The sequence below is a fragment of the Scyliorhinus canicula genome, chromosome 12 (assembly GCF_902713615.1).
Source record: "Scyliorhinus canicula chromosome 12, sScyCan1.1, whole genome shotgun sequence".
In the NCBI taxonomy this organism is placed as follows: Eukaryota; Metazoa; Chordata; class Chondrichthyes; order Carcharhiniformes; family Scyliorhinidae; genus Scyliorhinus; species Scyliorhinus canicula.
In genome coordinates this window covers 138,311,935-138,338,428 of record NC_052157.1, presented here as the reverse complement: position 1 = coordinate 138,338,428, position 26,494 = coordinate 138,311,935, and the positions used below count along the sequence as shown (strand labels likewise).

The 26,494-nt window shown below is 43.7% G+C and overlaps 2 protein-coding genes and 1 long non-coding RNA gene across 9 annotated transcripts in view; 1 reads left to right on the top strand and 2 right to left on the bottom strand.

The window, feature by feature from the left end:
• Positions 1 to 4,042, bottom strand: part of aatf (apoptosis antagonizing transcription factor) — a 115,402-nt gene extending 111,360 nt beyond the window's left edge. For both annotated transcript variants that reach the window (XM_038814268.1, XM_038814267.1), the window contains exon 1: positions 3,902 to 4,042. In XM_038814268.1, the coding sequence (XP_038670196.1) occupies positions 3,902 to 3,986 (85 nt within the window). In that variant the 5' untranslated portion in view covers positions 3,987 to 4,042. The remainder of the gene's footprint in view (positions 1 to 3,901) is intronic.
• Positions 4,043 to 7,118: 3,076 nt separating this feature from the next.
• LOC119974919 (LIM/homeobox protein Lhx1-like) lies at positions 7,119 to 17,966 on the bottom strand. Its single transcript, XM_038814266.1, has 5 exons — positions 17,122 to 17,966; positions 14,743 to 14,966; positions 13,737 to 14,014; positions 11,774 to 11,939; positions 7,119 to 7,932 (listed from the first exon to the last, which is right to left on the bottom strand). Exons 1-5 carry the CDS (start codon positions 17,289 to 17,291, stop codon positions 7,538 to 7,540), a joined length of 1,233 nt encoding a protein of 410 aa, XP_038670194.1. The 5' UTR covers positions 17,292 to 17,966; the 3' UTR covers positions 7,119 to 7,537.
• Positions 17,967 to 18,122: 156 nt separating this feature from the next.
• Positions 18,123 to 26,494, top strand: part of LOC119974931 — a 46,389-nt gene continuing 38,017 nt past the window's right edge. For 3 of the 6 annotated variants that reach the window (XR_005462614.1, XR_005462616.1, XR_005462610.1), the window contains exon 1: positions 18,123 to 18,200. This is a non-coding gene — a long non-coding RNA (uncharacterized LOC119974931). The other 3 variants (XR_005462612.1, XR_005462615.1, XR_005462611.1) reach the window with 2 other exon arrangements.

Genomic DNA, 26,494 nt, shown 5'->3' with positions numbered 1-26,494 from the left:
TCTGTTCCCCACCCGTTCATATATCTGTCTAGATGCATCTTAAATGATGCTATCGTGCCCGCCTCTACCACCTCCGCTGGCAAAGCGTTCCAGGCACCCACCACCCTCTGCGTAAAAAACTTTCCACACACATCTCCCTTAAACTTTCCCCCTCTCACCTTGAAATCGTGATGCCTTGTAATTGACACCCCCACTCTTGGAAAAAGCATGTTGCTGTCCACCCTGTCCATACCTCTCATAATTTTGTAGACCTCAATCAGGTCCCCCCTCAACCTCCATCTTTCCAACGAAAACAATCCTAATCTACTCAACCTTTCTTCATAGCTAGCACCCTCCATACCAGGCAACATCCTGGTGAACCTCCTCTGCACCCCCTCTAAAGCATCCACATCCTTCTGGTAATGTGGCGACCAGAACTGCACGCAGTATTCCAAATGTGGCCTAACCAAAGTCCTAAACAACTGTAACATGACCTGCCAATTCTTGTACTCAATACCCCGTCCAATGAAGGCAAGCATGCTGTATGCCTTCTTGACCACTCTATCGACCTACGTTGCCACCTTCAGGGTACAATGGACCTGAACTCCCTGTACATCAATTTTCCCCAGGACTCTTCCACTGAACGTATAGTCCACTCTTGAATTAGATCTTCCAAAATGCATCACCTCGCATTTGCCTGGATTGAACTCCATCTGCCATTTATCTGCCCAACTCTCCAATCTATCTATAATTTGCTGTATTCTCTGACAGTCCTCCTCACTATCTGCAACTCCACCAATCTTTGTATCATCTGCAAACTTGCTAGTCAGACCACCTATACCTTCGTCCAGATCATTTATGTATATCACAAACAAGTGGTCCGAGCACGGATCCCTGTGGAACACCATTAGTCATCTTTCACGATTTTGAGATACTCCCTTCCACCACTACTCTGTCTCCTGTTGTGCAGCCAGTTCTTTATCCATCTAGCTAGTACACCCTGAACCCCATACGACTTCACTTTTTCCATCAACCTGCCATGGGAAACTTTATCAAATGCCTTACTGAAGTCCATGTATATGACATCTACAGCCCTTCCCTCATCAATTAACTTTGTCACTTCCTCAAAGAATTCTATTAGGTTTGTAAGACATGACCTTCCCTGCACAAAACCATGCTGCCTATCACTGATAAGTCTATTTTCTTCCAAATGTGAATAGATCCTATCCCTCAGTATCTTCTCCAACAGTTTGCCTACCACTGACGTCAAGCTCACAGGTCTATAATTCCCTGGATTATCCCTGCTACCCTTCTTAAACAAAGGGACAACATTAGCAATTCTCCAGTCCTCCGGGACCTCACCCGTGCTCAAGGATGCTGCAAAGATACCTGTTAAGGCCCCAGCTATTTTGTCCCTTGCTTCCCTCAATAACCTGGGATAGATCCCATCCGGACCAGGAGACTTGTCCACCTTAATACCTTTTAGAATACCCAAAACATCCCCCTTCCTTATGCCGACTTGACCTAGAGTATGTAAACATCCATCCGTAGCCTCAACACCAGTCATGTCCCTCGCCTTGGTGAATACCGATGCAAAGTACTCATTAAGAATCTCACCCATTTCCTCTGACTCCACGCATAAATTCCCTCTTTTGTCTTTGAGTGGGCCAATCCTTTCTCTAGTTACCCTCTTGCTCCTTATATACGAATAAAAGGCTTTGGGATTTTCCTTAACCCTGTTAGCCAAAGATATTTCATGACCCCTTTTAGCCCTCTTTATTGCACGTTTGAGATTTGTCCTACTTTCCCGATATTCCTCCAAAGCTTCATCAGGTTTAAGTCGTCTAGATCTTATGTATGCTTCCTTTTTCATCTTAGCTAGTCTCACAATTCCACCCGTCATCGATGGTTGCCTAATCTTGCAATTCCTATCGCTCATTTTCACAGGGACATGTCTGTCCTGCACTCTAATCAACCTTTCCTTAAAAGACTCCCACATTTCAAATGTGGATTTAAGCTTAAACAGCTGTTCTCAATCCACATTCCCGAGCTTCTGTCGAATTTTGGTATACTTGGCCTTTCCGCAATTTAGCACTCCTCCTTTAGAACCACTCTCGTCTTTGTCCATGAGTATTCTAAAACTTACGGAATTGTGATCGCTATTCCCAAAGTAATCACCGACTGAAACTTCAACCACCTGGCCGGGATCATTTCCCCAATACCAGGTCCAGTACGGCCCCTTCCCGAGTTGGACTATTTACATACTGCTCTAAAAAACTCTCCTGAGGGCAGCACGGTGGCCTAGTGGTTAGCACAACCGCCTCACGGCGCTGAGGTCCCAGGTTCGATCCCGGCTCTGGGTCACTGTCCGTGTGGAGTTTGCACATTCTCCCCGTGTCTGCGTGGGTTTCGCCCCCACAACCCAAAAATGTGCAGAGTATGTCACGCTAAATTGCCCCTTAATTGGAAAAAATAATTGGGTAATCTCAATTTATTTTAAAAAAACTCTCCTGGATGCTCCTTACAAGTTCTGCTCCATCTACACCTCCAACACTCCCAATGTTGGGGAAGTTAAAATCTCCCAACACAACCACCCTATTGCTCCTACATTTTTCTATAATCTGTCTACATATTTGTACCTCTACTTCACGCTCGCTTTTGGGAGGCTTGTAGTAAAGTCCCAACAATGTTACTGCACCCTTCCTATTTCTTAGCTCTACCCATATTGCCTCAGTGCTCGAATCCTCCATCGTGCCCTCTTTAATCACAGCTGTGATATCATCTCTGACCAGTAATGCAAGTCCTCCATCCCTTTTACCTCCCTCTCTATCCCTCCTGAAGTATCTGGGATATTTAGTTGCCAGTCTTGCCCTTCACTCAACCAAGTCTCAGTAATACAAATAACATCATATTCCCAGGTATTAATCCAAGCACTAAATGCATCTGCTTTACCTGCTACACTTCTCGCATTAAAACAAATGCACCTCAGACCATCTGTTCCTTACCGTTCATAATTTCTTCCCTGTCTACTCTTCCCCTGAGTCACATTGAGTTTATTATCTAGTACCTTACTGGCTTTAGTTGCTGCCTCTTTACTGACCTCTACCTCCCTAATCTGGTTCCCATCACCCTGCCACATTAGTTTAAAACCTCCCCAACAATATTAGCAAAAGCACCCCCTAAGACATTGGTTCCAGTCCTGCCCAGGTGCAGACCATTGTAGTGGTCCCACCGCCCCCAGAACCAGTTCCAATGTCCCAAAAATCTGAACCCCTCCCTCCTGCACCATCTCTCAAGCCACTATTCTTGAATTTCTATTCTGACTGTCTTGTGGCACTGGTCGCAATCCTGAGATTACTACCTTTGAGGTCGTACTTTTTAACTGATGGTAATGTCTTAACTCTTGGGAGAAAGTAGTGTGCAGCCCCATCCCAATAAGATGCATGTACGCTTCCAGCTGCTTGAGACAAACCAAACAGGTATTGTAAACCTTCCCTGAAAATGAGAGGCTTCTTAACGCAACCCCGCGGTCGGCTGCTGGTCTCGGACTGCGCCAGGCTCGCAAACTCTGCACACACGGTCTAAACGCCCCCAAAACCCTCCAGCAGAATCTCGGCAAACAAAATAACTGCGTTTAAAACCAAAGAACTCAGGAGCGATCAGGCTGTCCATCTTCGCTCGGCGCTGGAGCAAACATTTAAAAGCTCCGTCTGCGCCCTGAGCCCCTTGTACCCCGGGTCCCGCTGCGAACTCCTCGCGAGCCGGAGTCAGGAACGGCACACTCATAGCAACCACCGCCGGCCTCTCGCACACGACGCCACCGAAAACATTCGCTCATCTCGGCCAGATGGGCAATTTCCACTCCTCCTCCCCGCGGAGCGGCAAGCATCCGAACACACTCCCTCCCGGAGGCCCGATTTACCTTCATCCTGCTCGTCCTCCGGGTCCTTAAAGGCGGGCAAAGGGTTTAATAAATCCTCCAGCTGCCGGGAGATGGACGCCGCCATCTTGCCTCCAACCCTTCAGCTCGAATTGAGCCTATTCGGGATGACGTACTTCTCGTGCCAAAGTGCACTTCCGCTTCCGGTTCTCTCTGGCTCTCACATCTGCTGACAATGTCCAGCTGCTTCACCATGCCCCTTGTTGCAAACAGCCTTCTTTTGAAACATGGATTTTTTTTTGTTCCATTCTCCTGAATGAGAAACCGCATTACTGAGATGATAATGTTTAAAAACGAAATATTTTGTGGTGTAGGGCAGTTCATTTTTTTTCGAATTCTGTTGCACTGAATGAGAAAGAGTGTTAACATATTGAATGATCCCTTATCCCTGGAAAATCCAGCAGTCTGAATCCGATTAAGATTGACAGACAACCGTTTCACTCCTATGTTTTCCCACTCTTCAGTTTACCTGATGTCCTAATTGACAACCATGGCTTTATTAATATTTAGTGACTGTGGAAGTACAGTAGAATTAGTTCAATAATACATGCATGTGATGCAAATCATGAAAATTGATCAAATGTATTGTTTTGTTTCACATTATTCCACATCAGAGCACCAGTTCGAATCATGATACATACTATTATTAAGGTATTAAAATATTCGTAAACAGTGAATAAATGTTTCAAAATGTATCTTTTGACGTTACATTTAATAATTTTAATGCACTTTTTGATTAATCAACCAGTTGTATTAATGTTAATAAAATTGTTTTAAATGTAACAATATCGTCATAGTGGACACACAGAAATTACAAATTTAACTTTCTAATAGGTTCTGTGGAATGATTGGAAGATGTGCAAAATATAATGGAATTCTATTAAGATATATAAAATATTTTGGACAGAGGCAAAAGTCAGATGTGTTCCATTGGCGTGAAAACTCTCAACAGGAAATAAGAAATTCACTTGTGTCACAATTGTAACCAGGAGGGTTGAAGAACACTTTGCAATTCAAGTATATAAAATGATTACAATAAAATATAGCAGTGTAATCTGGCATCCAAAAAAAGTAGACAGATCCCTATGGGGTTATTACTGAAAGTCTTTCTTAATATGGTGTTGGATTTATATTACAGCTAAGAGAATTTTTAAACTGGCACTCCTTAATAACTTGGAATCACATTTCTGTGACAAAATCAACAATACAAAGTTTGGGAGGCCAGTGGGTTGGTAATATCAAACTTTGAGAAATATTCTGCATATTTGCACATTTCCTAAATCAGTTTCTAAGTCTAACCTATGTAGAAAATCATTCCAAGGGTATTATCTGAAAGGATATTAATATGTACTTCAGTGATAAAACAAATGCAGAAAATGAACATCGATAACGTCACTGGATGAATATTTAGGTGCTACATTTAAGTTACCCACATGATGTATACAAGTGTTTAACATCTCTTATATATTGTCGGTACCAATTCCATAAATTATTTTAAGCGATATATAAAACCAAATCTGTTGGTCTTCCAAGTGTAAATCTGTCCCCTCGTCAACAAAAAAAATTTGAGGAATTACTTTTGATCAAAGTGGAAGTTTTACTTTACTTCTGAAATGACATATTGATAAATCGCTAAAATTGGTTTAAGCCAATTTTTGTATGTAAGCAATTGCGATTACCTCTAAAAGTAATGCCAAGAATTATTAATCATAGATCATAGAATTTACAGTGCAATCCATTGAGTCTGCCCATTCGGCCCATTGAGTCTGCACCGGCTCCTTGAAAGAGCACCCTACCCAAGGTCAACACCTCCACCGTATCCCCATAACCTAGTAACCCCACCCAACACTAAGGGCAATTTTGGACACTAAGGGCAATTTAACATGGCTAATCCACCTAACCTGCACATCTTTGGACTGTGGGAGGAAACCGGAGCACCCGGAGGAAACCCACGCACACACGGGGAGGATGTGCAGACTCCGCACAGACAGTGACCCAAGCCGGGAATCGAACCTGGGACCCTGGAGCTGTGAAGCAATTGTGCTATCCACAATGCTACCGTGCTGCTGCCCCGTGTTTCTTACTTCTGCTTTCACTGATAATAAAAACAATTAATGGTTCAATTTCAATTTTTTTAATGCAATGCCATATTACTTTCAACTCAATGTCATTGCAAAGTTAATACTAAAATGATGTTTTATCACAAAGTAAACCAAACTGCTATAAACGTCAACTCCGGTGTACGATTTTACAAGAATTGGATCCTATCTGAAATTCCATATTTTCCCTTTAGCTTTAAAGTCACACAATTAAACTAACTATTTGGAAAGAGCAGTAGGCATCAATTTCAATGCAAGGAAATCAAAGTTATGCGAGCTTTAAAGTTGTTCTAATATAATTTGGGATGGTTAATTTCTAAATGTTTGGAGTTTAACCAGATTGTGATTCTGGTGCAGCAATTGACATTTAATGGATAGATAAGTGAAAGCAGAAGTAAGAAACATCTAGTTAATCCTGCCACCATAACTTGATCATAAACAAAGCAGTAAATTTAAAGACATTAAAACATCAATTTTTTTATTAAAAAGTCACAAATTTATTCAACATGTTTTTCATTTATACAGTGAATGGTCTAATATGCAACGGAGGTCACAGAAGCTTAGGCCTATTATGACAAAAATGATATCATGAGGAATTCTATACTGTATAAAGCAAAAAGTAGCAGCTATCGACTGCATATTTGACCATGTAGTAAAATTGTTTAAATATTTGACCTTTTGTTTCTGTAAGACACAAAAATAAAATCCTGTATGAATCTATATGGGCATTATTAACAATATGAATGATTCCTATGAGAGAGCTAAAAATTAGCAGAAAGTATATTTTTAACACTCTCTTCTGAACACTTTATCCAGTGGATGGTGCAGTGCACCTACAGTAATTGTGCTATGACTTATCTATTTGGCACCTTTCTAGTTTGTTTTCCACTTTTGTAAACATACGCAAAAAAAAGAAACACTTTGTACAAACTGGAGCTGTGAACCACAACTCCAACAAACATTTTGTACATTTTTTTAAGAAACAAAAAAAAAGTTTGGTTACTTTGATGCCCGTTTCTTCAATTCAGATCAAGAGGTTCTAAAATGTTTTCTAAAACATTAAAGTCCTGAATTAAATATAATACGTAAACAGTAGACTCTTTCAGTTCATTCATGAGCTTTATTTGTTGTTCAGCTTTGTGTAGGTAGAGTAGTTTGCGTTGAAGTCTTGAGGGCTCCCAAACGCTTTTTGTCTTTTAGAGGTCATTCTGAAATGTGTTCCTTTTGGGTTTTAGGATCCCAGCTTTGTCGCCCAGGTTAAAACGTTGTGGTGTTTAGCTCGTTCAAACTTTCTCCTTGATTGAAGTTTTCTTTTAAATTATGATTTTAATATCTGTTGCAACGAGTTCTGAAGATCTCCCCTTGTTCTTGCTGTCCGGGCAACGCATTGTCTTTGGGGTTGGGATGGAGCGGAGAGAGAGAGGGAGGGGCGGGGGTGAGGGGGGAGTGACGGAGGGACATCATTGTCAATATTGTCCCTTGATGTTAGTTTCAGCAATTTCCACTAAATCGGAAGTCGTTACCAAACGGCAGCCTCGTTCATTTCCGGAGGCGGATGTGACAAGTGGCTGGTGTATCCCCCATTGGTGAGGGAGAAAGATGGACTGGGACCCGGCCCGAACACATCAGCCGCCATCGAGTGCATTGACGGTCCTGTTAGGCCCGGCTCTGGGCTCGGAGAGTCCCCGTGAGAGTGAGAGATCATATCGGTGAACCTCTGGCCGTCGCCTGGCCCCGGCAGGTTGCTTGGGTGATGGCCGGGCAGTGGATGCTCGAGTCCGCCGAGTGGGGTCGCCCCAGGCCCGGAGGAGGGCACAAAGCCCAGATCCACTGGTGTCTGAGCTTGAGACGAAGGGGGACCTTGAGGAAAGAAATCATAATTGCTTCCAGGCCCATAATATTCAGTCTGATAATCTGGGAAAGGGGGGAGAAAAAAACAGCAACTAAATATAAATGCAAGCCGTCACATCTTAAACATTGGCACACACACACATTGCAGTTTCGAGAAATCAAATACAAATAAGAGCAGGGATAAATAAACTTTGCAATCAGATTGGGCAGATTTTATTGGAGTGTATCAGCGTTATTCAAAGGAAAAACCGCGAACCATGTGAATCAAAGTTTTTTAAAAATCTATTATTCTTACACGTTAAAAATATGCAAAACAAATCAAAACTCACAAAGTATGCAGTTTGGAATTCAACTTGTGGATACGTTAGAATTGAAATCGTGACTTTAGTTTATCACCTTTCTGCATTTGGGGACCTGTTAAACGGTCCGTCTTTAACATTAGTTGGCCTCTAAAGGCACCAAACACGAAACTTGTTCATCCCTTCCTCCAACGCACACCCACACACAACACAGAGTTACAAACTGGTCCATAGATTCACCTGCCTATAAAAAGTCATGCACATTCCGTTACAAATTATTGCATTCACTGTTATTCTTCATAAACTACTCAAGTTGATCTGCTGTCAATACGCAATCTGTGATCAAAGACTAAACCTTCAGAGGTACCTACAGGGCTGCTCTGTGCCAATGTGAAATAAGACGGCGTTGTTGCACACAGGGCCCGCGCGGTAAAACTGGTAATGATCCTTTCTGGGTCCAATGATATGCCCTACGATTAAAAAATGCCTCTGCTGCGATGTTGAAGACAAAATAGCACATGTACAAAATTCTAGAAATGTTATTTTTGGCACCTAAAGCAGAGATTCGCTAAGTTATTTCAGAGCCGTGTAACGGGCAATAAAATCAGAACATTTTTTGTGACACACTGAATTATTTTCTCTTTTAGCTAATGACCCTTACATTCTACCGTCCCAAAACTCTCTTGATCAGAATTACTCTGAGAGTTCACAGTGTGACGCGCAACGTGCAAGGCAAACACAATCAAACGTTTTTGTTCTAATTTATGTCCCATTTGTAAACCAGGCTGATGTCTTGCCCCCCTCCACCCTCCCCTCAAGATTTCATCTCTTAAGTGAAAAATGAAGCAGATGTGATTGCAAACAAACGCTTGGGAAACTATTCTGTGTTATTAATCCCTATCACACAGAAGGTCTGGCGCAGCAGGGTCCCACTTTTTGAATAATGCTCATTCATTTTACACAAACCCAACCGCTCTCAGGAAACTACCACTCAACGAGTCATTGCAGAGCATTCGGCAAATAACAACCTGCCGTCACATAACTGTAGCTGGGAAGATCTTGTGAGATAGTTTATTGTTCAGAATCCAAGTTTAAGTCATGCGCTCGCACTTATTAGCTACCAAAATTCAATAAATATTTCGGAAAATAGCGTGCTGCCTAAATGCTCCACGGGTACTAATGTAAAGCACTCCCAATGGGCATTTTTTAAAAACCTCCGAGTATGAGAAACAGTGGTTTATGGACCAACATAATTTACAGCACAAAATCTTATTAGGGTCTTTTTTTTTAAACCGTCGTTGGATGTTAAATGTGCACTTAGTTCTTTTGACGGGTTTTCTGAAATTCACTCGGGACAGTTCTTCTCTTGCACAATATATTTTGAAACTCAAACGCCGTTGCAGGGTTTTGTATTTTTTTGCCAGGTGCCTTTTCGAGACTGCCTGAATGCATGCTCATTTACATAAGTAAACGAAATGGAGAATATGCGGACTGAAACTGGCCACTAAGTGTAAGCTAAATATGGGTGGGAAAAGATGCTGGCACCTCAAAATTGTCCAATAGCTGCATAGAAAACATACAAACGCGGTCAAGCCCGACCTAATGTGTTCTGTTTCAAAGTAAAATCGAACAGGGGGGAGGAATGAAGTCCCCCCCCCCCCCCCCCCCCCCGCCGCCCCCGCAGCTTGACCCGCTTATTGCCCCGAGTAAAATCTCTTCCAAAATGCTGGACTTTAAAGGTGCTTTCGATGATAATGCAGAAGCAATTAGCTGCCAGCACAACCCAATGTCAACGAGGTTAAAACTAAATTTACACTATCTCATGATTCGTATTTGATGAATAACACAACAAAGCGCGGTCATTTACGTTTCCATTCGAAGCGTACAGCTCTCTTCCTTTCCGAATGAATGGCAAAGATGAGGAACTAGTTGTTACCGCGGAGGGGAAGAGGGGGGGGGGGGGTGGATTTCAGGGTTGATGGAGTTTCAGTTTCGAGTTATGGTTTTGTTCAGAGCCTCCCACCTCTGCTATACATTCACACCACATTAATTAACCCCAGCCCCTCCTGTGTGCTTCTTGTCTTCAATGTGTTCTCGCCGTCAAACAACAGCAAGTCTGCTGTTTACAACCAATCCACTGGAAGCCCCGACCAGCCTTTCATTAAACATAAACGTGGAAACTTTGTTTTCAAAAAACTTCACCAATGTTATTCCAGTTGACTGTATTGGAGAACTCTACAAAATGGATGTTTTAGATATCTCATATAACATAGAACATAGAACAGTACAGCACAGAACAGGCCCTTCGGCCCTCAATGTTGTGCCGAGCCATGATCACCCTACCCAAACCCACGTATCCACCCTATACCCGTAACCCAACCCCCCCCCCCCCCCATTAACCTTACTTTTTTTTAGGACACAACGGGCAATTTAGCATGGCCAATCCACCTAACCCGCACATCTTTGGACTGTGGGAGGAAACCGGAGCACCCGGAGGAAACCCACGCACACAGGGGGAGGACGTGCAGACTCCACACAGACAGTGACCCAGCCGGGAATCGAACCTGGGACCCTGGAGCTGTGAAGCATTTATGCTAACCACCATGCCCCCTTATCTCGGTATTATGTTATTATTAAATCTGTAATGCGCAACAATTATTCTTAATTTTTTTAAGTTTAAAATTAAGCCAGTTGTAATGATTACAAGATACAAACTAAGCAATTCCAGGCCCTGTTCTAACTTGTAATTCTAACGTTTGCAAGTGTATAATAAGTAAATAATAAATAAAACGGAAGGAATTGTTTCACATTGCAATGTCCGTGTTACATAGAATGTGTGATGTTTATATTGGGGGGGGGGGGGGCGTTAAAACAGGTAAATGTTGAATATATAACCTCTAGTATCATCTAGTAAAACCTGCCAATAAAGTTATCAAGTGAGGCCTAGCCACAAAACAACGAATCTCAAATCTGGGGCATTTTCTATTCCACAATGCACCCTGTTTTATTTGCACTCTGTTCAACTCCAAATCGGAAAACAAAATCCATTACTGTCAGCAACGTGGGTTAGTTTTCATAGGAAGACTGAATACATTTAAGCCGCGGATGTCTGTTTAAGAACCCAGCATAAATGTCAGTGGCAGGCACAACCCCATGGCAATGCATCAATTATGTCATTCTCTGATTATTTTTTAATATGGACGGATATGCACGTGTGCTGTGTTATTTTAATTCATTTTTGTATATTGCTGTAGTTGGCTGGTTTGCAGGCTATTTTTTTGGGCTTCCCTGTTTCTCTCTCGGTTCACACACGCAGAAAACACTGCTTGGCTGATCCAGTATTTGAAACTGATCTGACATTGACAAGTAGATCGTTGAGGGAAAAGAGATACTTTAGCCTTAAAATAGCACGGAGAGACTCTTCGTGTAATCAGTGATTGAATAAGTCAATAATAAATCAATAGATGGCTAACTTCATACAGTATTTCAATTGTCCCTCAATACACGACTGTAAAACTGAATTTGCAGCGTCCTTCTCATTAAATAAGTAATCAGTTTTTAAGCACATCCTGGGGAGTGTTTAGCAGAAATGAATTGGGACTTACCCCCGTAGTAATTGAAAGGGCCGTTTCCCATCATGTCAGCCCCGTCGAGGCGATCTCCCAGGGGTCTCATCCGTCTGGGGCTGCGGAAAAACGCATGCCTGCGAGCCCCTAAAGCGCTCAGCTGCTTCATTCGCCTCTCCTTAGACCTCCTGTTCTGGAACCAGACCTGGGGCACACAGCAGCCGCAAGATTCCGTTTATTTCCACAACCCCGAGTTAATATTAAACCATACATGCAACGCAAACAATACCCTTCCAGGCCCAGAACCAGGGCGAACCTGCAGCACATAAAAGCTTCCACTTAATTTTCGACTGCAACATTAATCTCGAACCGGTCTTGAATGCCAATATTTACACCTTCCTCTAGTCTAACCTGAAAGAGACCAAAAAGGCTTGCCCAGAATTAAGAAGGGAACCCACATTTACAATACTCATGCAAAGCATTTCAACAATTTCCCCGATTCCAGATTTTCAGGTCCGCAGTTATGTATATCTTAAAATTCAAATTGTCCGTAAAATGAAAACTCAACTTCCTTCTTTTCAGCTGTCCACATGCAGAATAGACCTAACTGTGCGGTGGAATAATGGTTCGAGTGCCATTTTATTTTGGGCGGGGGGCTTAATATTTTAAACAAAGTGACACCTAAGGATCTTGGTCAGCTTACCTTTGAAACACCCGTTAACAAGACAATGGGCGCATTGAATATCAGTTCAATTCTGAACTTTATGGCTGAGGTAACTAAATAAGGTTGCACCGAATGAGGCAAACTGATGATTCAAAGACAGCTAACACAGAACTGCCGCATTCTTTTTTTTTTAAATTGCACCAGTACATTTTGCTTTGTAGGCAGGTGAAGGGTTGTGAAAATTAGTCCAGTTGCGCTGCAAGGTGAGAGGTAATTGTCATCCCTGGGACCTGGGACTGCTGTGTCCCTGGGTTAACTCCAAATGACGGCCTTTTACCCTCTCGGAACTCATTTCAGGATCCTCAGTCTGCTCATTGGCCTTACAATTTGAATACATGTATAAAATGCTTCCTTGCTGCAATGTGGTGCCATTGCCCTCCCTCCCTCTCTTACACCGAAATCCCTCTCTTAGTTGCCTCAAAGCTGGGCATTAATTCATCGGGAACTGGAGGAAGCGGGCATATCATGATCATAGCATGATCTTTTTTTTACACTCACACAAATGGCAATTTAATTTTGCAGGTCGGTCTCATCAGCTGCCCTTCCATTTAACCCAGCTTTCCCGTGCACCTTTGGCTGGGTTTGTCGGGTTGGTTCCCTCAGCAGTGATTCTGAGTAAAATTCCCGTGATTAACCAGACTTCCTAGTCCAGCTATTCTGCTGTACACTTGTTCCGAAATTGCCCGTGGTTTGTGTCGCCCTGACGGTGTAATTGCTACATTTGACCCGCTTTATTGTCTCTATGTTTGCTTGGACAATGCTTGACCTATTGGGTGCAGACTTTTTTGGCTTCTCTCGGTTTCCTGTGTTCACCCTCTCACATCTGACCCGATTAAAACGGATTGCTTACCCACCTCCCCTCGCTTTAGCTTTGCTTCATGTGCTACATACTTCTGGTTATTTATCCCAGCTTCAAACTTTTTCCCCCCACTGAGGATTGGCCATCTCGATAATCTACCTCTGTGTAATAATGTGCTGTGAGGATTTATCCCGGGTCAATGGTATCAATTAGCTGTACCCGTCGCTTCACCATTTTTACTCCCACGCCCCTCCTCCACTGTCACATTTAGTCTGTTTCCCCGATGTAACTGTTCTTTGTATTATGTGGAATCGTCGCCTTTAAATACCCCCATTTGGCTTAATTTCCTGAAGCATTCTTCGCCGTTTACTCCCCGAATTAGCGCCTCCCTACATGATTCCAACTGTGCCAGCCCACTGCCTCTCTCTGTCTACATGCTTTTGTTTTCAGTTATACACATTTCCAAGTGTGTCCCTTACCTGAATGACCCTCATGTTTAGCCCGGTTTCCTGAGCTAGCTGCTCTCGGATGTGCCTGGTGGGTTTAGGGGTTGCTGCAAACGCCGCCTTGAGAGTTTCCAGCTGTTTTGCTTTGATGGTGGTGCGGGGACCCCGGCGCTTGGCTCCTAGGTTCTGTTCCTCGTTCTCGTTACTGGCAGTCTCTTTATCTGAAATATTGGCGCTTTCTGAGTCTTTTGTGTCATCTTGTAAATGATCTTGAGAATCCGGTGATAAACTTTGATCACTACATGCCGTTACTGTACAACACACAAAATGAAATGGAATGATGTATGAGCTCACATCACATAAATAAGAGTATAGACTATGATAATTACTGAGAACGTATCAGTCACTGATATATAGTCCCGCTGGATCGTGAAATTAGGGGATTTTTATGAACTAAAATAGGATTTAAGTTTAAATGATACAATGATGGGCGTTCTAAATATCCTTACTTGATGCTCCCCTAAACGGATCATTTGCACATTATCGGTTACATTGAAATTAAGACGTAAAAGCGGGAGAGAAAGTAAAACGGAATAAAATGATAGAATAGACGGAGGAAGGAGAGAGGGTGGTCGAAAGGCTGGACAAATGCCGCAAATCTGGCTGCTCGCCGTGATATGGAAATACAGCACATGGGATTTATGGAGAATTGAATGGAGTTAATCGGCCAATAATTCCGAAAATGGGAGACGGGAGGCTCAAGACTAAGCGAGGTGCCTGCCATACTCGCCATTGTAATCAAATCCACGCACAGCCCCACTTCCGAATACTTTACAGCCCTTCTCATTTTCTGCTGGGCACAAGCCCTGCTTTGTGGTGGTGAATTGTGTAAAACACGTGCGGCGAGATTAGGGCAATGCCACCGCCGACTGATACAATAACATTCAGGATAATCTGCTCACTGGGCTGGCTACACAGTCGCCCAGATCCCCCACCCAGCAGACACACACACACACACACACAATGTATTTGGCCTTACCTGACAGCGCGCCGTTTTCTCTCGAATTATTGCTGTTTAAAAAATCGTCCTTGCAAACAAATTTGTTTTCGTCTATGATGTAGAGCTCTTCTCCAGTGGAAAGTTGTTTGTTGCATATCATACAAGTGAAACAGTTCAGATGAAAGACTTTGCTCCTCGCTCTCCTCACCAGATCGCTCGGGGAGATACCCTGATAGCAGCCGGCACACTTGGTACCAAAACGACTGAAACGCACCATCCAGGAGAGGGGGGGGGGGGGGGGGGGGGGAGCGAAAGAGAGAGAGAGAGAAAAAGGTCAAAGAAATGATCAATTTCATTCAGTACAGTTAACTATTGAACCCTAACCGGTCAGAACAGCAACGCGCAGGCACTAGTTTACATTTATACAGGGCGGATCAGTGTTAATATTTCACCAGCCCACAAACGCGAACGAAAAGCCATCTAGAATTGCACAGGCCCGCATTAGCAAGTGGCTGAAAGTCACCGAACAATCGGGGCTCAGACAACAGCGTGGAACAATTGCTCGCTGCTGGGCCATTAATTGCTTTTTTTTCTAGCAAAACGATTGAAAATCAGTGCGAGCGTTTATGAGAAATCTATACCAGCAAACTGTCAAGAAGTGTCCCAAATGTTGTGGGGGCTGCCTCACAACTGAACCCGATTTGCATTAATGTTAAGCTCAGCCAGTGTGAGAGGGGCTTCAGTATTTATTTGCATCAATTGGATTGATATTAATGTGTCCATTTCGATTCAAAACGTCAGAGAGCACGCAAAGGGTTCTTAGATAAGTTTAATTATCGGGTAAAAATAAAGGTGGTCACGGTCGCAGTGTCACCTTACTACCTTCCAGAAGATGAAGGCGCTTCAGTTTATTTGTAAGGGTCACCGAACGCGTCTCCTATTCGAGTCTGGTTCAGCCTGATATAAAGTTTGCTGGCCATTAAGATATTCCACGTTTTTATGCTAAAGACACTTCGGTACATGATTGAATGTCAACGCACTTCTTGGCTAAGATGGGGTTTAACGAAATCGTGTGACAGGCGAGAATAAGGAACTTTACCGAGGTTCACCTGCAACTCCTTTTAAAGGAGAGTGAAGACCAACCAACCTATTCGAGAAAAGGACGTTAAAATGTAGCAGGAGCGTCAATTTTGCTGAAAATGTTTTCGTAGCGATTGCTGCGGGAATAAAGTAAAATGGCATTCTACTGAAAACTAAATTTTAAAAAGAATCTTCTCCAAGTTGGATGTAAAAATCATTGGATTAATAAACGTTACGTCATTTACAGGTGACGGCAGATTGAAGTGATGACGGTGTATGATCCCGGAGGAGGAAGGAAACTTCAGGAGAGAGCCTGATTAGAAAGGTCTCCAAACTTGACATTAAGCCATTCATTAATAATAACTGAGGGGGTGGCTATAGTTCAATCAATGGTTCCGGTGTGTAAGCAATAGTTAAAGGATACTTTGCTGTCATATTTGCATCGGGAAGTTGAAACAGGCGGGTAGTTTGTTTTGAGGGAAGAGGTGAAATCTTATAACTTTTCTCTGGGTGGTAAAGGATGCAAGGGTGGTTGATTGAAAAAGACAGCGTGCACGGTTGCAAATGGAATTTAATGTGACCAATTAAAAGTTAGATGAGAATAACTTGTTTTAGGAAGCAGGAGGAAATACATCACTACCCTGCATCATGCAATGTATCTCTTATCTGACTCACATTGCACATTTGGTTATGGGTTGAGTTCGTAGCATGGGGAATTGCATTGATTCAGGTAGCTGTGCAGTCAGCTCAGGTGCTTGCTAACAAAAGGTTTGTCCATAAACCCTTTGTCCATGGTTTCCTCTTCATTGTGTTATTCAGACCCACTTATCACGTCGTTACAATAAAGCAAAAACACCGAGGAGGCAGACAGAACGAATGGGTTTCCTCTAGGATTGGTAGCTACTGATATTTGCTGTAATTTTGCCTCAGCGGTGGAAACGTGCAAACTCCCGCCGTGTCTTATCCCCGCTGAATACACATTTTCTGTATTTCAGACCAACAAAGTTGCCGGGCAGAGCCGAACGAAAGTAGGCGAATTTCTATGTTCACGCAATCCAGTTATTTCACCAAATTGCGAAGCAATTGAAGTTATTCCAGCGACTGGTGCTACATATTGTTTGGCTCACAATATCTTTGGGCCAGCCTTCATGAATCTGAAAGTTACCCAACAGTTCTGCTTTTAAACTAAGCCAGAAAAATCAGTTGCACTCACTAAATAATGCCCCAATAAATTGAATGAACAGGATAATATAAAGCAAACTTGAAGTTTACACAATATGAATATAACAAGGCATCTGATGATGCATTTAAAGAAGAACAGACCCAAATGACACTTACCGGAAGAAGTCGTTTTTGCAGTAGAGCTTTCCTTCCCGTGAAAAGCATTTTTCTGTTAAATTGCATTTACATTCGCAGCACTGTACACATTTCACGTGCCAAGCTCTGTCCAGGACGTTTAACAGAAACCTATCAAGAATAGGCCTCTCGCACCCCGCACAGTGCACCATTGTCTTTGGATTGTTCCCCGATTATGAGATAGCTGACGGTTAGAGATATTTGGCTGGTAATAATGAGGTCCTCGAACGTCCAGCAGGCTGATCCTTAGAATGGCTCTTGTTAAAGGGCGATGCTTCCAACGGATGAAGTGGCCAGCGGTTTTTTTTTTGTGTGTTTCTTTTGAGGTAGCTGATATGAGTCAAAGAAAACCCGATTGCAGGCGTGCTCCTAAAGCAGCAAATCGCCCTCTTTAAAAAGGAACGACTACAAAATGAAAATAAAATAATAAAAAAAAGAAACCACACCGATCAACAAGCAACAGTGCTGTCACTCACTCCGGAGTATTAAATTTTTTACTTCAACATGATGCACAAAGGTGCCGCCAACTTTGCCTCATAAGTATTTTGGCCGGCTTTTGATTTAATAATAAATACTGCGGTTTGCTTGTATTGAGTACCATTAGCAAAATAATAATAATAATACATAGATATTAAATACTCCAGACGCACAACATGGGTGACAGGCCTATGGCAAGCATTGATTTTGATTTCATGGTTCAACTTTCCTGATCTGGTAGAGAGAGAGATATTTCCCCCCAGTCGTGTTTACTGTACAGCTAGAGTAGTTGTGTGGATAAACATGCCAATCAGCCAGCTGCTTTGCCGCTCTGCCCGCCGCACGCGCCCCTCACTCCACTGCATGTTTCCTGGAGCTGGCGCACACCTTATTCACATCGCCGTCACGCGTCCCGCCGCGTCACCGGCGCCCCCGTCCAATCAGCCGCCGCGGCGCCATGGCAACCGCTAATTTATTACAGCTGCGTTTGTGTTGCCTCTCCCCCCCCCCCCCTCTGCCTTCCATCGACTCGCTGCATCTCGCCTCATAACGGGAGCCGCGGCCGCTTTCCTGAGGGGGGTTAGGTATAGTTACATTGCTGTTATGTTTTATGTTTGGGGTTGTCCTGTTCTGCATCCCTTCCCTCGTTTCCTTTTTGTTGTTGTTGTTCTTTTGTTGTTTATTTATCCAGCCGCAGTATTAATGTTGCACTTTTCTTCCGCGGGGAATGCGTCCGCCTGAAGAGAGGGTGGTGGGGGTGAGAGAAACCAAATGGCAACCTTGTGTGTTCAGACCCTTTTTTTTCCTTTGGGGGGGTTCCCGGGCTTGCTCTCCAGGCCGGATTGTCCTAAGCATTTTTTGTATCGGCGAGCAACTTAAAATCCAGGCGTTGCTTGTCTTCACGAGTTTGTTGTGTCCTTTTCGGCCGATTGTTCTGTAATAAGGCTGCAGAATGATTATTAAAACGGTCAGCCTGATCAATTTGCAAGAAAAGAAGGTACGTGGGTGATTCCATCAACATATTATTTTCAGGGTGAATTCGCTGGGGGTGGTGGTGGTGGGGGGGGGGGGGGGGGTGTTGCTGTGTAGATACCCATCATCAGGTGAAAATGGAAAACGAGTATATGACGTTTGGTGCAAACACAACGGTGGGGTGAGTCAATAAATAACCTGCATATGCATGAGCCTTTTCCCCTGCCTGCAAACGCGTCTTAACTTTGAAGTGATATCTGTTAAAAACGTGAGAGACGATAGAAAAGACCTAACAAGTCATGTTCTCACCTCTGCACTTGTTGATGAATGCTCTACTTAAAGGGAAATGCTTACTTGCAATGTTTAATGGACGTCCCGTCCGTTCCTCCTCCCCCATTAATCTTGAACTCGACACCAAATAGTGGTTGCCCATATTTGCATATTGAGTGCTAGAATGAAAGTTTTGACTTTTTTTGATGTGTGTATTGCGTCTCGCGTCAGCGCGGACGGAAGCAAGACAAGAAAGGCTCACCCTCCAGTCAGCCTCTCGAGCAGTTGACAGATCTCAGCTGCCAACTCTGTGGGCGCCGTGAAAGTTGAACATTTGCATTCGGTTCAGACGATTCCCATACTTTTCAAAACAAAATGTCTGCAGCACTACAGTCCGCCCGAGTTAAATATTTTCTTGCGGCTAGAATAGTGCATTTTTGGGGGGAGGCGGGGCGGGGGGGGGGGGGGGGGACACATCCATCCGTTTTATGTCTCGCCTAGGCATAGGCAGAGAGGAACGGCAAAGGATCACGAAGGAGGCTGTAAGTGACCGATCTCTACGGACAGGATCCTCAGACATGAAAAACTGCATGGAAACAGCACTTTCACCACCTCCATCCCAGTCGGCCTTGATAGCTGGAACCGCGAGCTCATCCAGGACACAGATTGCTTAGAACACACACACACATACTGCTGGTGTGCATTCATTTGAGTATTCTATAAAACATGTGAACGTGTCCACTGCAGCGTCTTAACACCTCAGTCAGCGAATCAACTCGATTGCGAGACATTGTTTGAACTTTTAACATCGTCATGCTTTAAACAGCGCCGAACAACCTTTACGCAGTCCTTATTTTGACAAAATAGTCTACTATTTTCTGTCCGGAATTATCGTCTGCCAATGATGCTCAGAGCGTTGCCATTCAATGTCACACAACTTTATCGCTTCCCCGCGTTGAACTTGTTTACTCCAAATCTTAAGTGCACCACCAGCACCCGGAGAATCGTTTTCTGACATTTGGGTAACAATTGCTGTGTCGCAATCCGTACTGAAGTCGTCAATTAATTCAACACCTACAGGTTTACGATTTCGAACAGGACCATTTTTCGTAAGGTTCTGTTCTTTTACCATTAGCTTGAAATATATCGAAGTCTCCAAATAATCTCCAGTGTTATTTTTTTTTCTAATTGGAAACCGGGAAACCAAATAGACAGCAGTATAGTTTCTGACAGATGAATGATCCGAAAAGTGCAGATAAATGTGCCTTATTCCCTGCTGACATGCGGCCATCCGGCTGACAACTCCCAGAATTAAGGAGCAGAAAACTCATCCTGTTCTGCGGTAAAGGCGCAACATTTAGTGGGCGCCAACATTTTCTTTGCTACACGGTTGCGTCAGATTTGACGTCCTCTGCCCCTCCGAACAGTATTTCCTGAAACAGACGCTTCCCAATTTATCTCCCACGCACCATCCGTGTGATAAACGTTTTTTTTTAAAGGAATCAATAAACCCCTTCTGCACATGAAGGCCTTCTCATGCAAAAGGGAGAGAAGCCTGGCTGGGTATGGACGTGGCCCTCCAGACTTCACAGTGACAGCTGTAGCCTTCTATCTAGGGACCTTTTTTTTTTCCTTTTGACTCTCCCAGATGACATGTGTTGGTCAGGAATGAATAGAGATAAGAGATGAGCAACATCTTTGCGACCATCGTTTATATTCCCGCTCCCAAAATTTTATTCAGCTGCAAAGCATCTGGTTATATTAGTGCAGCCGCAAGCTTCTGTCACCGCCACATAGAGTTCGCAGTTGGGTGAGAGAAGTAATTCACTCAGCCACCCTGTACAACCCACACCAGCAGAATCTAACATGAAACTGCTCCCCAGTTTGTGCATCTAATAGCGTTCTGCAACTAATCACAACTGAAGTCCAACATCCGGCAACCTCTCGGCCCGCCTATAAAGGTGAAATTGACTTGAAATAAGTCCCTTCAAATCACGTGATTGGGTGCAAAAAGTGAAATTTGTGGAACAATTTGACGTCAAGGTATTTATTAAAATCGTAAAAGAGGCGAGCGCGAATATTTGTGTGTGTGTGGTGGTGGGGGCTGGGGGCGGTTAACTTATCAGGCCTCGTTTTCCAGTTCTGCATAAAGCATACTGAATCTATGTGGACAGGAGCGACGATCACTGGCAACATCCTTTCACTCTTCAAATTACTGAAGTGAAATGTAATCAACTGAGTGTAACAACGCTGCAAATAGTGTGCACTTTGTGACCCGGCATTGTAAGCGGACTTCCCCATGTTAAGCATCCACTTTCAGCTGGCAAAGGAGATTGTGTGAAGTGATTGTTGGACACGCTGCAGAGGGTTGTTGGGTAGATTTGAATTTGAGCAGCTTGCCAGATAGAATATGCATGTAGGCCAAAGTAGTCTGTCCCAATTTACTCCAGAACATCTTCCCTTACACTGGCATGCATTTTAAATGAACCGGCTGAGCTGATACAATTGGAAACATCACAGCGAACCCATGTCCCGAGGTGGATAGCGTTTAGAAGTTGACACAAATGATCATTCGCGTGACACTTCAACTTCCAACCGCGGCGCGTGAATTCTGTCTAAACCCTACCCCTACCCCCCCCCTCCCCCACCCCCGCCACTCTCCCCCCCCCCCCCCCCCCCATCCCACCCTCCCACACACAAAATCTAGAGGGCGACAATCATTGAGATTTGACAACACTTCATCTAAGAAATGGCCATGGCCCGGAGAAGAAGATTATCAGCAGCAGGCTCAAAGGCTGGGAGTATTAACAGATCTAGAATCTCTTCAGCTTCATGAAAACAAGGACAGAGCAGCCGGTGTCACAGCCCGTGGCTGTCAGCGCGGAATGGAGGGAGATATCGATTGGAAGTGAGCACCCAGTCAATGTGTATGAATGTTCACGGGCCAAAACACAATTCACAAACTCAGCTTTTTCCTTCGCACAGCAGGGCACAAGTTTCTCGACCTTGTCCACGCAAAATAGGTGCCACTACTCCAATTCTCTCTTGTGCATTTTTAATTACATTCTACCTTCATATTATGACTAACGTGTCACTTGTTAAGTCCCGTGCGGTGTCTTAACCCGCGCATCCAAGGATAATATTAACATCAATATCTGTGAGCGCTCAGCACTGTTATGGTATGACATGCTTCTCTGCGAACATACCATTTATACAGCTAACTAATGGCCACTGCATACTGGACATATTGTACGCTAGAACAGTTATACAACGATTGCCTGTTATCAAATACAGATAATATAGACGTCGTTAATCTAACACATTTATTAAAGTTCTGTTCTTTCAAAAATGTTAAAAAGAACACGTTTTTCTTGAAACATTAGATGCACTTTGCATATCACATCCTCCAGCTCCTTTGGAGGCACGGCGCAGACACGGTGGGCCAAATGGCCTCCTTCTGCCCCGTAACGTCGCTCCGTGAGGACGGTGATTCATTTAATAGTAACCAGGGGGACAATTGACCTCCAGACTTTCAATCCGTAAATTAGCCCCCTCCCCCAAGGACATTCAGTTCAGAATTGCATGCATTGAAGAATTAAGGCTAGGATCGGTGTAATCTGGTATTTTACAACCTTACCTGAATACTGTGAAAGGGGTAGTAGTACATTGAAATACTGCCACTTGCACGGAATAGTCTTTACATTCAAAATTAATAATTGTCACGATTCCAAAAAAACCCACAACAATCTGTCCTATTATCAGCACCTGAGGGACTTGAATACACCATTTCAAAAGTTAATTTTACTATCTGCTTTACGGGGACATTTAACACACACACGAAACAAAACCTCTCTTTGCCAATTCTGCAAACAATTTAAATCAAGCAACCCGAGGGTTTGTGCTTGTTTTCTGTTCAGACTTGAGGCCTCAGTGAATAGCTGCACTGAGTGATTGAACTATGTAAGGACCGGAACCGCGGGAATCGAGGTTTCCGTACCGGAGGGCCGGAAATTGTAGCGCGGCAACTCTGGACGCGGCAAGAGAGCGTGGATAAAGTGGAAGGGGAAGTTCAGGTTGGGGTTTCTTTCCCCCTCTCTGGTCATGTTTTTTTTAACCCACCGGCTCCTCTCCACTCCCCCCCCCCCGTTGCCACACGTGACTGTGTCCGCCGTGATCACACTGGCTGCTGGGGTTGTCAAAATCCGGAGGCACCCCCACCTTGACCTCTTTGTCGGAAGATGCGGGTGACACCTGTGGTGAACTGAGAGATATATAGCGCTGGCTGATGGGGCTGTGATCGGCCAAGTGCAACGGGGATTACAAACGACTGTGAAATGACTCCCTATGAGCGGAGCAGTGAGTATCACAACAGCTCGGCATCGAATGGACCACGAGTTGATCCACTTGGCGAGCACTCTGCTGTCAACCTCGGCTGGCCAGACGGAAAGGACGCAGATTACTCTCAAACTTTTTCCATCTGCACTGTTCGCGAACTTTCAGCGAACACTGCTCTCCAATAGCACGCCAATAGCCCCTGCACAAGTAAAACGCAGGCGACCTTATTGGACGTTTACTGTATTCGCGGATTAAGTGTTTTAACCGCACGATTAAATCGTGGCTATCAAAAGGGAATTGATAAGGGCAGCACGGTGGCACAGTGAGTAGCACTGCTGCCTCACGGCGCCGAGGTCCCAGGTTCGATCCCGGCTCTGGGTCACTGTCTGTGTGGAGTTTGCACATTCTCCCCGTGTTTGCGTGGGTTTCGACCCCACAACCCAAAGATGTGCAGGCTAGGTGAAATGACCATGCTAAATTGCCCCTTAATTGGGAAAATGAATTGGCTAATCTAAATTTAGAAAAAAAAAGGAAATTAGATAAGTAGTTGAAGCGAATAAGGTGGGGGGGGGGGTTATGGTTTGCTCTTGCAGACAGCATGCATGGACTCGATGGGCTGAATGGCCTTCTTTGTCATTGTAACTGTTCTATGTTCCCATGTGGTAAAAGGGTATTGCTAGAATTTTCTTGCAATTCTGCTGAATTAGTGTATCTGAGTAAATGAGTACGGTTTACTTGTGGCGGTAGAAGGAAGGACACAATTCGCGTGCGCGATTGCTGCAACACACTCAAACGTGGGTCAGTGACAAAAACGGAGCAAAATAGCACGGAACCATGCTTGTGCACTGAGGCTTTTGGCCAACATGTGACTCTTATTTGGCTTTTCTCACACCGTTCTCCTTCTGTATCTTGATTCCAACAAGCGCGGTTATCAGGAAGAGAAAATACAGAGGGGCAGGAAGGTTTTACATAAAGTACAGAAAATGAATACACAGGAGCTTAGTGAAACTACTGATGGGCAGAATGTAACAATAATAATAATCGCTTATTGTCACAAGGATGCTTCAATGAAGTTACTGTGAAAAGCCCCTAGTCGCCACATACCTGCGCCTGTTCGGGGAGGCCGGTACAGGAAGTATGCATTCTGGAAGTATGATTTGCACATGGGCAGAATGTATTCTGGAAGTGTGATTTACACATGGGCAGCATGTATTCTGGAAGTGTGATTTACACATGGGCAGAATGTATTCTGGAAGTGTGATTTACACATAGGAATAATACATTCTGGAAGTGTGATTTACACATGGGCAGAATATATTCTGGAACTGATTTACACATGGGCAGAACGTATTCTGGAAGTGTGATTTACACATGGGCAGACGTATTCTGGAAGTGTGATTTACACACCGGCTGGACAGGAAGCAGTTGTAGAGGTGACTGCAAGGAACCTTGTCAACAGGCTTAATATTTTGATCCAGTTAACATGACATGTTCGAACCTAACGATATGATTGGGAGCAAATGACTGCATAACTTTATATAACAGATTAAGTCTGAGTAACTTCCCACAGCAAGGAGGCCACTTCTGGAGCAAAATTCTGCCACCTACACATGGGCATCTATCTGCATTATTGCTTTTCAAACACTTATGGACCTGTCAACATTTTTGAAACCCATTTGTAGCATTTCATTAATAGAAACAGCGAGCTATTTGCTGGCACTTCCAATAAGACGCCAATAATACATATTTCCAGGAAGTTATAAAGTCGAATTGTGTACACCACTCTCGATAATCACATGTTCCTCTTTCACCCAAACAATTCAAACGGTATATAGAATATAAACAGTTAATTATTTAGAATCTTGCATGTAAAATTACAATTTTAGCTTGCGAAGGTCGATCAGATAATAGGTTTAAATAGAATTTTGGTCCTTCCAGGTATAAATGGAAAATTAATGTGCAAATCAATCGGCTTTTCGCAAACCAAAGAAGCTGCAATTATCAATGTTAAATCTAGAAATTACAGTAGGGCGCAACAGTGTATGATTTTAACAATACTATTGCTTACGCTAATATATCAACAGTGAAATTGCACAGTCGTTAGGCTATAGAGTTTGGTTCCCAAAGCATAGACAGCAAACATGTACCGGCAGTGATACTTTTGATTGATCTAAAAACAATATTTTTTTCGGCTGGGTTGGATGAGTGGTGGGGTGAGTGGGGTGGCGGCAGGGGGCTGGTTAGCAATACGTTTTAACTAGACCAAGTCAAATGGTGAGCGATGGGGGGGGGGCTAGATAAATCGTGCAACATCGCTCCATATAGCCAACGTTTTTCAAACTTGGAAAGAAGTTTGAGTTAAGTTAACTATCTCGGAGGATATTGAACCTTCATGCAGACGGCCATATGTTGTTCGCAGAACTATTGTGTGTGTTTGAAATTCACAGCATGTTAATAAGGAATGTCTGCTTTTTATTGTATTCTTTAAAAAAACCAATTACCGTGCATAACTTAAACATTACATGGGTCATTGTAGAACCACCATTATTGGAATTTAGTGTCACACATTAATTGTGTTTTTTCGCGTGCATTTTGTGTTCGGGCTTCCAGGAGGAACTTTTCCCCGATTTCCTGCGACTCAGCGAGGCCCCTGCAACTCCTGTCTGCTCAGGATAGGAATAGTAGAAATCACAACATCTGCCAGTCGGGTCGAGGTATTGACCAAAAACAGCGAAATATTTCCCCCGACCAAAAATCTCACTGACAGCCGGGGTTAGAAATTCGATGAAGTCTATAGATCCTCCTGTAGTCATGTCATTGGGCCAGCTGCTAGTTTAGCTCCAAACCCAATAATCTACAATGTCATTTCTTTTTGTTTTTGTGTTTGTTTTGCTCCCCTCATTTAAGTCCAGGTCCAGCGCCAAACTTTAAGCGGGGGAAATAAAAACTTTTAGGTCAGCTATGACATCGATCAACTTCATTTCACCACCAGGAACCTCATGCTACTCTCCACGACGTTTTAGTAAATGCTCCAATTAATCATCGCGGCCAACAGATAGAACTAAAGCGCTTAAAATGCATGTTTTCGGAAAACATAACGGGGCAAGTGGCAAATTGTCCACGCGATATTGAGCTTCGCAGACTGATTCCGTCGTCGCTGACGATACTATCAGTGCAGTGTCGAGGAGGAAAGAGAACACATGCTACAAACTGATGCGAGCGCCTGATAAATTGCAATCAGCCTGAGCACCTCACCACCGCAGGCTTGGGAATAACGGCAGCCGCAGAAATACAAATGACT